Source organism: Typopeltis vanoorti, chromosome 10 (genome assembly GCF_054136105.1).
Source record: "Typopeltis vanoorti isolate ZY-2024b chromosome 10, IOZ_Tvanoo_1.0, whole genome shotgun sequence".
NCBI classification, from domain to species: Eukaryota; Metazoa; Arthropoda; class Arachnida; order Uropygi; family Thelyphonidae; genus Typopeltis; species Typopeltis vanoorti.
In genome coordinates, this window is record NC_143558.1 from 15,720,206 (window position 1) to 15,734,291 (window position 14,086).

The following is a 14,086-nucleotide window of genomic DNA, read 5'->3' on the forward strand; positions in this document are numbered from 1 at the left end:
AGTTTTTCTCATAAACTTCATTTCAGCTGTTATTATATTTTATTTTATTATTATTATTTTTTTTAATACAGAGTTAATTATACCTTTTTTTAAAAATATTTTGCGATTTTTAGGTTTATATCTTTTTTATTTTCACATGTAATCATACATCCTAGGTAGTTAAATGAATTCACCTGTTTGTTCTTTAAAGGCCATCGTTTTTGATTTTTCTCTTGATATTATCATTCCATGATCTTTGGCTATTTCATTTAAATTTAAAATATCTTTCTGTAAGTTATCTTCAGAATTTGTAATTATTATTTGGTCATCAGCAAACAGGAGAGTGTTTAAGTTCACAGTAGGAGAAAGTTTAATACCTTGATAGAAATTTTTATTCCATTTTATTATTATTTCATTTAGATAAATATTAAAATTAAAAAGAGTTACTGAAAGGGGGACATCCCTGTCGGACTCCTTGGTTTATCTCTCTCAGATATGATAGTTCATAATTTTAACTTATTTGTATTTGATTATTTTCATATATACTTATAGCTTTTAGAATATTATTTGGTATTTGTCTTTCTTTTAGTGTTAAATACTACCAAAATATGAAGTTGTTGCCAGGATAGCTGCTAGTGGTGGCAGTCGGTGGTAGATGGCATTGGTGTAGTTGCGGTCAATTGGTGGATTGTGAATGGTGGAAGCAGAGCTGCAGAGTAGATGCCCTCCCTCGATAAGTGACTAATAATAATATTAATAATAATAGCAGAAATAAGATCCCAAGAAAATCCAAGATCTAAACAGATTGATGCAGATAACTTTATATTTTTATTTATTTATTTATTATTTTTAAATTAATTAATTATACATTAGTCCCACATCTCTGAACTCTAATAGTGTTTCCTCCTACCAGAGAGTTGCAACAGAGACACATGATATTATACACATGCTGTAAGACTGTTCTTGTATTCAGCATTTAAATGTTACCAATTTTTCTGTCTTCTCCCTGAAAGAAGCTTGTGATATATTGAGCAAAATATACAGGAGTAATAAATTATATGTAGTTTTCTCTTACATGTGTGAAACCATCATTCAAAAAATGTATATTTCATGATGAAATACTCATCAGGAAATATCATTATCAAATTCCTGATATGTACCCTCAATGGGTGTACAGGATATGATAGTACTACATGAAAAACTTACATCAATACTAAATTCCTATCTACACTTTGTGTGTTATATTAAATTCCTTATTTCATTACATAATTTACATGAGTAGTCAATTAATTATGCCTTACAATTAAGTTGTATTAACAATCAAAATAACTAACCTATGATTTTTTTTAACCTGTAAAAGCAGATTGCTAAAGGACTGAAACTAGACATGTCACAACTTCGCATGGACCATAAAGATTGTAGAGAACAACCAGGACTTCTGCATCTTGTTCTTATTAGCAGCTGTCTTTAAATGGATAACAAACAAAGGAGGGATTGCAATTTTGGACTTAGTGGTAATTCTCTATGTGGCTTAAACCACACATGCATTAGGATGGTACAATATAGCTAGTTATCGTGTTGGTTAGAGCACCTCTGGAGATTTAATATTTTTCAGGATGACAAGGTTATTGTCAGAAAATTTAGAGAGCATAAAGATTGCATCAATGACAAAATCATATTAAAAATGAAGATATCAGAAAAGAACACAGTATTATTGTGTAAGAAGAGCTAATCTAAGATGGCATGATCACTTGAACAGAATGGGAATGCTTGATATAAAAGTGGCTTGGTTATGGCCCAGAGGAAGCCCAAGAAATAGGTAAGTTGATGCAGTTATCAGTTATATTGATTATTTTGAACTATCATAATATCTGAGAGACTCTGTGAGGGGACAAATACCAGAAAGTGATAATAAAAGTTGACCTGAATGATCTCGCTATAGTAAACTGCTCTAATAAACATACTCACAATAACCAAACTAACAGTACTCAAATTTTTATGCTGTTCTAGAGACAAAATAAATTCACTATAGCAAACTATTCATGTGGTTTTTATGAGTTTACTATAATGAGTGAAATTTGTTATTGTGAGCATTAACATACGAGCTTTAGCTTGTGCTTTTTTATTTGATAATTTGATATTGTGAATGATTTTCACCATAATGGTACAGAGCAAACCCTGAGATTAAATGAAATAGTTTGTGACAATGGTTAGTTTGCTATAGTGAATCCTTTCCTTTTCAAGGAAAATTCACTATAGCTACTATAGTGAATTTTCTCTGGGACCATTGTGCCATAACTTTGGTCGTGACTTTTGGTTTGCACACTGAGCGAGTTTGTTAATACAGTATTCGCTGTAGTGATGAATGAAATTCATTTAGTACTTTTGTTGTACACGTTGACCTGTTCCTTTGTTTCTTTCCATTATTCCAGTAGCCATAGATATTTTCATTTTTAAAAATAAAGCATGCATACCAGCAAATTATTTGATATCATTCATGAGCTGATTGCTTATTAGGTAAATATTTTTAGCTTTTGTGTGTTTAAGATGATCTGTTAATCATAAGGATTTTGTGAAAATAATTCAATATCACATAACAAGCTGCTTTAAAAACCCCAAAACACATTGGAAAGGCACTCCACCCTAAAATGTGAATATGTGTATTCATATTCACTTTAACATTCAAAGAGGGTTGAATATTTTCTTTCAACATTCTGGCTTGCTGTTTCTTACAACTTTGATCAGGTTAACGGTTAACATATACAAATATCAACATGCTTGGTGCTAATCCAAAATATATTACTCAAAAAGTTAAATGCATTAACAGAAACAGAATTTCTCTTACAGAACTTTTTATTTGATTATTACAATCAAACTCTGTACAACAGACATACATTAGAATGAAATACAGCCTCCATACCTCAGTTGATTTCAATGAGAGAAAGACCTAGGTTTGAATCCCATCTAAGGCATGAAGAATTTTTATAAGAGCTTTTTGATTGAAAGTGAGTTAGCTGATCTCATATGGAGATGGCAACATTTTCTCTCCATGTTGTATGACTGGCAAACTAGACATAATACAGTATTAGTTAGAGTTAAAACCCTATCATAGCATTAATTAGGTTTCAAAGAAGATAAATTACTTAGTCATGACAGTCCACCGAGTCTAACATGCATGGGGGGGGGGGGTATTATAACGTGACACCTCCAGGGAGTCCAAGGACTCATCAAGGAAGGACACCTACTCTACATCTCTCTGCCTCCACCACTCAATCCACCAACTACACTGATGCCATCTACCAGCCACCACCACTAGTACTTCCACAGACAATCACAAACATCCATTCCCATGGCAGGATTCGAACCCGCAGCCTTTTGGCTGGAGAGCAGATACGCTAACCGCTCAGCCAATCAGGCCGGCATATATATATATATATATATATATATATATATATATATATGTGTGTGTGTGTGTGTGTGTGTGTGTTTATTAAGAGAGACAGAGACCCTGGGACTTAGCAAGGGAGGCCACATACTACTCACACCAGCTGTCATACGTGTTCTTGAATTCATTCATACTACTTGCATGCACAACATCATCAAATGGCAATCCATTAAAATCAGGCACCACTCTATGAAAGAAAAATCTAGCTCTCATTCCTTCTTGATGGCATTCATTCTCAACTTCAAAACTTCAAAAGATGGCATGTCCTTTACCTAGGGCTGGCGCTACCATTTAGGAAAACTAGGCAACCGCCTAGAGCACAAAACTTCAAGCAATGCTTTATTCATACTTTATTAAAATATCAAAATTAAATAGTGATATATGATTTAGGTATCGATTCTTTTTCCTTATCCCTCACACATCACACTATTTTACTATTTAACTCTTGGTTCTTTTTTGTTCCTTACCTACATAATTTGAACTTACCGCTATTTAAAATTCAGTTAAGATAAATATTTTAAAACGTTAACATTTTACAATATTAAATTTTGGTATTTTATAACTTTTTTTTTGTAAATGAATTATAACAAAGAATTTTCAAATTAATTAAAAAAGAAAATAAAAAAAGCCCTATTAATTTAACCTGAAAGACAATTTTATTTTGTTTAATGTCAATTAGAAACATTTTAGTTTATGAAATAAGGGACGCACTTGTAAACTTTGCCTAGGGCACAAAATAACCTGGTACCAACAGTGCCTTTACCCACCCTCCATAAAATTAAAAATTCCATCTACTGAAATCCTGTATGACCCTTTCAGAAGTGTGTAAGTCTCAATCATATCATCCTCTCTTTCTCCTGTTTGCTAGTGTCTGCAATCTAAAAATTCTCAATCTGTCTTCATAATCAGTATTCCACAATCTTGATATAATTTTTAACATGCTCCTTTGCATCCCCTCCACTATCACTCACTCACACACACACCATTTGTATCTAAGATGTTCATAGTAATAGACTACTATCAACATCTTAGACATGAATGATTCATTGAAAATTTCCAGCTGAAGATAAGTTCTGCATTAAATTAATCACTGCATTAAATTAATCATTAATCCAGTCTTTTCATCTAGAATTAAAAAAATTAAAGGAAGGCACACATCAATGTGATTTGTTTGAATTCAGTAATAACAAACACAGCAGTAGTTAATGGAAAAATATTAACTTTTACAAACTGTTTTTAAATTAAATTGTTTCAAAAACTAAAACACATTTGTGCATGAGGTATACAAATGCAGAATACAATCATGCTTATTAATTATGGCTTTACAAAGCCATGATTAATAAGCATGATTAAGGAAAGATAACATAATGGGTTAGATCTAAAGAAATCAAATCACTATTAATAGACTCAGTCATATTCAAGAGCACTTACTTTGGTGAAGGGATATGTAAAGTTTTTGCTAAAAACTTTGCTGAGATACTGTGTCTTGAAAAATTTTCTTCATGTTCATCTTGCTTCACTTCACTGTTTGGATCTTTCTCTAGACTTTCATAATTGCTTTTCATAAATTTTTCTCTCTTCCCTAACCTTTCTAAATTTTCTGTACTAACACTGAAAGCATTCAAGAATGATTTTTCTCCTTCTATTGGTGTTCCTATTTCCTCTTCATCACTATTAGTTTCTCCCTGTTCTGAAGTAAAAAATTGATTATTATATACACTGTTGTGTTATGCTTTTTTATATGAGCTTTTTTTGTATAATTTTATATAATTATAGTAGGAACTATTCCCTGCATGCTGTCCTCTGCCTACAAGAAGAATCAAAATCAAAATATGTACATCTATCAGTTTAAATACAATTTTTAATGCTTCTGAAATTTCTCAAAATGGGTAATTTCTTTAGTACTGTTGATTCTAAAACAATTATGCTAGTAACATGCAAAATTTCAAGGTAGTAAAACGGAAGTGCATGAACATGCACACACACACACACAGAGAGAGGGGGGGGGGAGGAGTGAATATCAACTGGGCTACTGACAAACTGCAGTATACTGTTATTAAAATGCTTGTCAACAGAGTCTCCAACCTCTGTTCCAACCAGACCTCCCTCACAGCTGAACTCCTTTATTTGCCATACCTTTCTGCCCAATGACTACAATTCCAAAAAGATTAATAAACAGTTGTTCTTCCATTCACCTCACATCCCTCTCAAAATACAGATTATAGCAATGCTATTACAATTCTTTATATATTCAGGGCCCCTTAGAAAAAATATTCAGTACTTTAAAGAAATATAATCTCTGCACTACTTTCAAACTCATTTGAAGCTTGCTACCCTTAGCTGCTCTCATAAGGATACACTTCTTCCCCTCTCTGTTCTATATGTTTACAAGGTTCACTGTTCTTGTAACTTATTATGGTCAAACTGAGAGATCAGCAATATATACTTTGGAAAACACAAGAAATACATTTGTTGTGGCAACAGATGTTGGTTGATCTCTCAGTTTGAGTAATAATAGTTGCAGGATACAGGTTTAATAGCTCCAAGGCAAAGTATCCATCCCTTGGATACCTTGCACAGAAAACTACTATGCTTCATTGCAGCAAACAAACTTGAAAGACTTTTTTTTTTTAGAATCAGCATCAGATTTAAAAAACCAGCCTAATCTAAATAAATATCATTGTGTTAAACATCCAAAGATTTGGGAAATGTTGTCTTAGACCTCCCACCCAACATCACCCATAGAGGGTGCTAGCCATAAGACTTTTCGTCTTCCGCTTACTGTTTTGTGTGTTATTACAATTTCAATATTGCATCCATGAAGATGTCTTTGTGACAGAGACAAAATACAGTAACTCTAAAACCTGTATTTAATCATTTCTCTGTGCTGTATTCATTCCATTAAACCTGAGTCATTATTGTGTGCATTTATGATTAGGCTGATTTAGGAGAAGAGGTGGGGGAAGGGAGAATTTGTTGCAAAAAAACAACCAACCAATAATAAAGAGTGTTGGTATATGCTTATCAAAATGTATAATTTATTGTTTTCATCATGAGTATTTCTTTCTTCTTTTCTTTTCTAAAAATTAATTTTTTTTTTCAGTAACACTTTAATGATCAGCATGTACTTTTTCACAGATATATATAGTTTTACAAAGACTGGAAGGAAACTGTATAATGCATAACTATAAATAGAATCCTACGTCACAAAAGATCTAGATTATGCTGACACCATTTCCTGCAAACCAATACCATCAACATGATACACCATGTGCAACCTTTTCAACCCGAAGTGCACAACCTTACATTTTGCAACATTAACAATCATTATTATCCTTTGCCCACAATGCTAATTTATTTAAATTATCCTGCAGGATATCTATATCACCTTTTAACAACTACTGCTCTCCCCAGCTTTGCATCAGCAAACAACTGAATATTCCCTCTTAAATCTTTCTTCCCTATGTCATTGATATACAAATTAAAGAGTAGTGGCCCTAGCCAAACCCTGAGTTACTCCACTAGTCATCATCATTCTCCTAGACTCCACTCCATCATATACTGCTCTCTGGTGTCAGCCCCCCCCCCACCCTCTCCAGTTTTTGTAATAGTTTTCCATGTGATATTCTGTCAAATGCCTCGGTAAAGTCAAGCAGTATCATGATGTAGCCATTACATTTATCTAATTCTGCTTCACTTTATTATAAAATGTGAATAAGTTACTAAGACGGGATCCACCCTTTACAAAGCCATGCTGCCCACTACAGAGTATCGCATCCCTATCCACCCACTGTTGTATTTTACCTTTCGCCAACTTTTCCAATACTTTAACAACCACTCATGATATATCAATTTTTCTACAGTTTGTTACCTCTATCTTGGAGCCCCTTCATAGAACCCTGCCAGAGCTGAGACTTGGATTGAACAACTTTGTCAGAGGCAATGTCAATTCACGTAGCACATGGACTGATATGTGAACCAGCTCCACTGCTGTGTTCACATTCATAATTTTTAACATGCTGAACACCTCCTGTTCATCTACAATGTTGATATGCACCTCTGTAACATCAGCAATAAAATCACCAGCTGGATGATACTGTTGCAAAATAATTACTCAGCAACTCAACTATTTCTTTTGGTACAGTCACCTTCCTACCATAAGCATTGTTTTAAGTCATTCTACCATAGTCGTTTTTTCCCTTACTTGCTACATAATGAAAAAACTTTTCTGGGTTTACTTTGGCCTGTTTGGCTAATTCTCTCTCATAGTCTCATTTGGCCTTCTTTACCATACTAGTCATCCTTCTTGCTTGCCCTTTGTACTGCTCATGAGTATGCTGATCACTTATTTCTTCCACAATGTTTTCTTTTTTTTTTGCAGCTCTTGCTTTATATCCCTACTCATCCACTTAATTCCAACTTGGTTTATCCTCCTGACCTTGGGTATGCAGTCTGCTACTCTCAAGTAATCTCTGCCCACAGGCCATACACTACTGACATTATTTCCTTGTAGCTTCTCAAGCCATGAAACTGTTCCAAAATGACACCTGAGTCTCATAATCACCAGCCTTATAGTTGAACATAAACCCCTTCTTGACAGAGAACTTCACATGCTTGGCAATTTCCCAGAACAAGACAGCACTCTCCCCAGTTGGAGGCAGAGTGCCTACCTTGGTTATGGATACATCTTCTGATGCTATTATCAGATCCAACACACTCAATCCCCTTGTCTGTTACATGTAATTATCCCTTAGTAAATGTATAAATTCCACTTCCATCTTGCCATGCTTGCTTTCTTTCCTCCCACTAACTGATATCTCATAGTTAAAGTCTCCCATAATAATTGTGCTGATTTGCCAATATATGGCATCTACATGGGCTGTTCAATAAGTAATAAGACTAATTTTACTGTAGCAAAACCACTCATCACAATATTAATTTCTGTGGAATAAAGAAATGTTGCTGTGTGTATTAACAAAAGAGGTTGATAGATGGCGTATACGGGCTGATGTGCCAGAGTGACAGGAGACTAAATGCAAGTGCTCATCGGCGAGGCTACGAGGTGCGACCAGTCTTCGAAATGGAAGCATCCTTGGAACAGTGTTATGCAATTAAATTTTGTGTGCGTTTGCAAAAATCGGCATCGGACACTTTTAACATGATATGCGAAGCTTTCCACGATGAAGCAATGTCGAGGGCAAGTGTTTTTCACTGGCATAAAACTTTTAAGGAAGGAAGGCAAAATGTGGAAGATCTTGAACGTGAGGGAAGACCTTCAACGTCCATCACAGAGACAATGATCACCACAGCAGCGATTATCATCAAGCATGTCAAAAGGAAGCGTCCATTGCTGAAGAATGGCTTCTTATTGCACCACGATAATGCAAGGCCACATATTGATGGTTGTGTAGTGGACATTTTGCAGAAGAACAACACAGATATCCTACCATACCCTCCATGCAGTCCTAATCTTGCACCGTGTGATTTCTGGCTGTTTCCTCAGCTCAAGAAACCACTAAGAGGCCTCCATTTCGAAAGCAACAAAGCATGTGTAAAAGCTGTGGGGGCGGTTTTGAAAGAACTCTCAAAAAACGGACTCTCACATGTGTTTAAGAAGTAGACGCAACATTGGGACAAGTGCATCGCATCTCACAGTAGTTACTTCGAAAAAGACCATGTAAATGATGACGATTAAAGGTAATCTGTTTTCTGTATAAATATAGCCTTATTACTTATTGAACAGCCTACGTACATCTTCCTGTGGACTTCCTGGTCTATAACAGCACTCAAAAATGTATTTTGTCCTATTTGACTCCCACACATGACAGCCTCAAATGAGCCATCTCCATCAGACCGAATATCCTCTTAACTTCTAATTTCGTTGGTTGTAATTTTGCAGCTATCATCAACAATTCTCTACCTCTTGTCCTATTCCTTCTATCTTCTCTGAAAATACAATACCCTTTACATTCTACTCCTGTAACTATACCATTTTCAGTTAACCACGTCTCACTGATGCCTATAATTTTTGGCCAAGTCGAGCTTACCAATGCCAAAACTCTTCACCCTTATTCCTGATATTTCTTGCATTTGTGTACATACATACATTTCAACATCCCTTTGTACCCATAGTTATCCTTGAGTAATTTCATTACCAACCCATTCAAATTGGAGACCTGTAAAATCCCATTCAGCATTGCATAATCGTTACTGTACCCAAGCTCATTTACCAGAGGGATGGCCAGACATATGCTTGATTTCATCCTCCTGAATATCTTTAGTTTCCTTGGCTTTGCACTACCAACTAAACAAAACACTTTCTCCAAAGATCTAACTCCAAAACCATTTATATGTAGTCTGTCAGGCATATATAAGTCCTTTCATCCATCAATAAACTACACACCATTCCTCCTGCACAATCTTCTCATTGACAATCATGGCCCTTCAGTTCTGTTCTATCATACTGAGGCAGCAGACTCAAGATCTTTACTTTCTTACATATATTACTTACTAGATTTCCTTATTGTGCTTAAGGGTCAAAGCTGTATAACTGAGAGGAGACCTCCACATAGCCTTTAAAGGAATGTGGAGAATAGACCAGGGCTTCTGACCTAATGTCCAATCCTCACTTTCTTGTGGTGCACCCTGTTGGGTATCTATCTGGATACTGAACAAACGAGGATGGGCTGGCAATTTGTGATTTAGCCGACCAAATTGTAATTCTTATTGGCTTAAACCAAAATATAAAATGATTGTACAACATGACAAAATTTCATGCCTGCTGGGGCATCGCCCGGTTAAACAAGGCCCCCATTGTTTTCACCGGGGAACCAGGGCGAACAGCGAAAAGTCAGCTACTGGAATAAATCTGAAAAAACACCCCAACTCAACATCACCAGAGTTAGAGATCGGTACTATCAACATAAGAAGCCTGAATGGCAAAGAAATGGCGCTAGCTGAGGAATTAGATAAGTACCAGATCGACATAATACGGGTGACTGAAACAAAAAAGACAAAACTGGTGAGATCTTTATGAGCAATAAATACAAAAGGTTATATTCAGGCAATGAAAATCAAGGTAAAGAAGGAGTAGTCATTCTATTCAACACTAAATACGAGGCTAATCTTCTTGAATGGCAGGCAGTCTCAAGTAAAGTGATGTGGGCAAATATCAGAATGGGGAACTGGACAATGAGACATATTTGTGCCTATGGTCCCACAGAAGGTTCTACTAAAGTAGAAGTGGAGGAATTTTTTGAGGATTTAGAGAAAGCATCTCACACAATGAAAAAGGAACAGTTGGTCCTTGTTGGGGGATCTAAATAATAGAGTATAAAATGATTGTCAGACAAAAAATATTTTGGGAAAATTTGGAGAAAAGAGCAAAGCTAATAATAATGGCAAATATTTCTTGGATTTCTGCTCAGGACATGGACTGGTTATTACTAACACCATGTTCCAACATAAAAATGTGCACAAATTCACATGGAGAGAATATGCAAGAAATAAGAAAAGTTGCATTGAATATGTTATTGTTGATAATGATGTTTTCTCCCTTGTGCAGGACATCAGAGTACAGAGGATTTGAAATTGGAAGTGATCACTATTTAGTCTTGAGCAGGATAAAATTGAATTTCATACTAAAAGAATAACATGTAAGAAAGTTTTAAAACAAATAAAAGTTGAGCAGCTCTCTGATGTAAACTGAGAGTTCACATCAGAGAACTGCTCAACTTTTATTTGCTAAAATACACAAAGATTATTGAAGAAAAAATGAAAGAGTTTGAGAACAGGAACCAGACTTTAGAGATTCAGTGGCAAGCCTTGAAGAAAACCTTGATTGATTCAGCCTGAGAGACATGGTGAGGTTGTCTGCAAAGATAGAAAAATCAGAACTCCATGGTGGAAACAGGAAGTAAAAGAGGCAGCAAAGGAAAAGAAGAAAGCATATCAAAAGTTCCTGTCAAATAAGTCAGCTTGTGCTCTTAGAGAATACAGAGACAAATGCAAGAATGCTAAACACTGTGTAAAACCAGCTAAACAAAAGTCATGGGAGGACTTTGGCAAGAACATAGAAAATAAATATCAAGAAGGTGGCAAAATATTTTGGAGGTTGTTGAAAAAGCTTAGAAATGGAGGAAAGAGTACTGTAAAAGGAGTAAGAGATAATAAAGGTGACATAAAAACGTGAGAAAAAGATATCCTTGAAGTATGGAGTAATTACTTCTAGAAATTGCTAAATGAAACAAGCAGTGATAGCACAGTGGTAAAAAACACTCAACAGGCATACAGACAGGAATACATATCCATACTTGAAGTAGAAAAAACCATCAAAGGCTTGAAATGAGGAAAGGCAGCAGGAGTAGATGATATTCGACCAGAAATGCTGAAGTATGGTGGTATAAAAGTCTTACAGTGGCTGCACTGCATAGTTCAGAAAGGCTGGACAGAGGGACGAATTCCCTATGATTGGATTAGAGCTCTCATAGTACCTATATATAAAAAGAGAAATAAAACTGAATGTGAGAATTAATGAGGTATTTCCCTACTGAGTGTTCCTGGCAAGTATCTATGCAAGTATACTTCAGAAACAGTTGAGAAGGATTGTAGAAGAAAAGCTTGGTGAAGAACAAGCTGGATTCAGGCCAAATAGAGGCTGTTAGGATCAGATCTTCACTTTACAACAAATAGTGGAGAAATCATGGGAATACAACAAAGATCTCTATTTGAGTTTTGTAGATCTGGAAAAGACATATAATAAGGTGCCAAGAGAGAAGCTATTCAATACGCTGCAGTTATATGGTGTCAATGGGTCATTATATCAAGCAATACTTAGTCTTTATTTGAGTTGTAAGTCAGCAGTCAGAATTGAAGGAAGTACAGGAAGATGGTTTAATGTTAAATCTGGTGTGAGACAAGGATGTGCATTATCCCCTCTATTATTCATTATCTATATGGATCACATGATGAAGGAAAGTGGTATTAAACACGATATCAAAATTGGAGATGTTAATGTCAGCTCTTTGCTTTATGCGGAGGATGTTATACTTCTAAATAAATCCGCTAGAAGTCTGCAAGATTCCTTGACTAAATTCAATAACTGTTGTAATAGATATGGTATGAAGGTCAGCAATAAAAAGACAAAGACAACGAAAATAGGCAGATAGAGTGAAAATATCAACTGCATTGCGAATGGGGAACCTGTGGAACAAGTAAAACATTTCACCTACTTAAGCACGATTTTTAGTGAAGATGGTAAATTAAATATGGAAATAGACAACAGAATCAATAAATCTGGTATGGTAGGAAGTCAATTGAATAAATTCATATGGAATAAGAGAGAAATTAGTTGGAACACTAAATTAGCTGTATACAAGACAGTGTTCAAACCAGTTTTAACTTATGGATCTGAGAGCTGGGTCAGAAGTAAAACACTTGACCAAAGACTAGAGACCACAGATATGAGAATCCTGAGAAAGATTAGAGGTGTGAACAGATGGCATCAATGGCAATATCATATTAAAAACGAGGATATTAGGAAAGAACTTGACATTGTTAGCATCCAGGAATGCATTAGCAGAGCTAATCTCAAGTGGTATGGTCATTTAAACAGAATGGGCGAGGAAAGATTGGCAAAACATATTCTCTGCCAGGTTGGCAGGAAAACAACCCATAGGAAGACCAAGATTTAGGTGGATTGATATGGTACAAAGTGCCTTGGATGACAGAAATATAAGATCTGATAATATTGGAGTCTTGACAAGTAACGACTGATTTAGAGGAAAATTGTAGATAGGAAGTTAGTAATGTTGTAAATTTTTCATGTAGTAATATCATATCCTGTATATCCCTTGAGGGTACATGCCAGGAATTTGATGATGATGATTTCCTTATTTATCTATCTATCTATTTATTTTTATTTATGTATTTTTTTATGTGCCACACCTGTGAAAGACTGTTAGCCTTTTACAGGTAAAATTAGTATTGGTACTGTATGAGAAATAAGAGTTAGATAATACAGAAATTCTGCTCTAAAGATTGAACATGAAACTTTTTTTTCAAACTATTCATGCCTATAATAAGCAGGGTAGTAATTTCACACCAAGTGATAAAATTCATCTCTCATCCTAGAAACATTCACAAAACATTTATGGTATGCTCTTAATGAGATTTGAAACCATGACCTACCATGACCTGTTGGTTGGAGTGTACATATGCTAACCACTCAACCAACCAAGCAAAACAAATGTAGTTCATTATATGAGGCTTAATGGATTGCATACAGCACTCAGAAAGAATTAAAACAGAATTTAATACTTCCTGTATATTTCGTCTCAGTAAATGAGACATCTTCAGGGATTACAAAAAACTAATGTAACATAAAAACAAATAACACACAATACTAAATCCAACCAGATTGGTGACACTCAAGTCCTATCTAGGTGGAGGCCTGGAATGTAAAGTGGGACCTCTGGTGATAAGCGTTTCCCAAATCTTAGGAAGCTCAATGCAACCATATTTGATGAGATTCGGTTGATTTTTGAGAGCTGCTGCTAATTCTAAGAATAGTATCTCTTTTTTGAATTTGCTGTGGTGGAGCATAGTGGTTTTTTTCCATGAGATCCTGTGGGTTGTAACCAAGACATGGTCAGCCAGGCCTGA

The 14,086-nt window shown here is 35.2% G+C and overlaps 1 protein-coding gene across 2 annotated transcripts in view; it reads right to left on the bottom strand.

Moving 5' to 3' along the window:
* Positions 1-14,086, bottom strand: part of LOC150102187 (mitogen-activated protein kinase-binding protein 1-like) — a 344,972-nt gene that overhangs the window by 66,700 nt on the left and 264,186 nt on the right. For both annotated transcript variants that reach the window (XM_090398639.1, XM_090398638.1), the window contains exon 26: positions 4,856-5,114. In XM_090398639.1, coding sequence (XP_090254765.1) covers positions 4,856-5,114 — 259 coding nt within the window. The remainder of the gene's footprint in view (positions 1-4,855; positions 5,115-14,086) is intronic.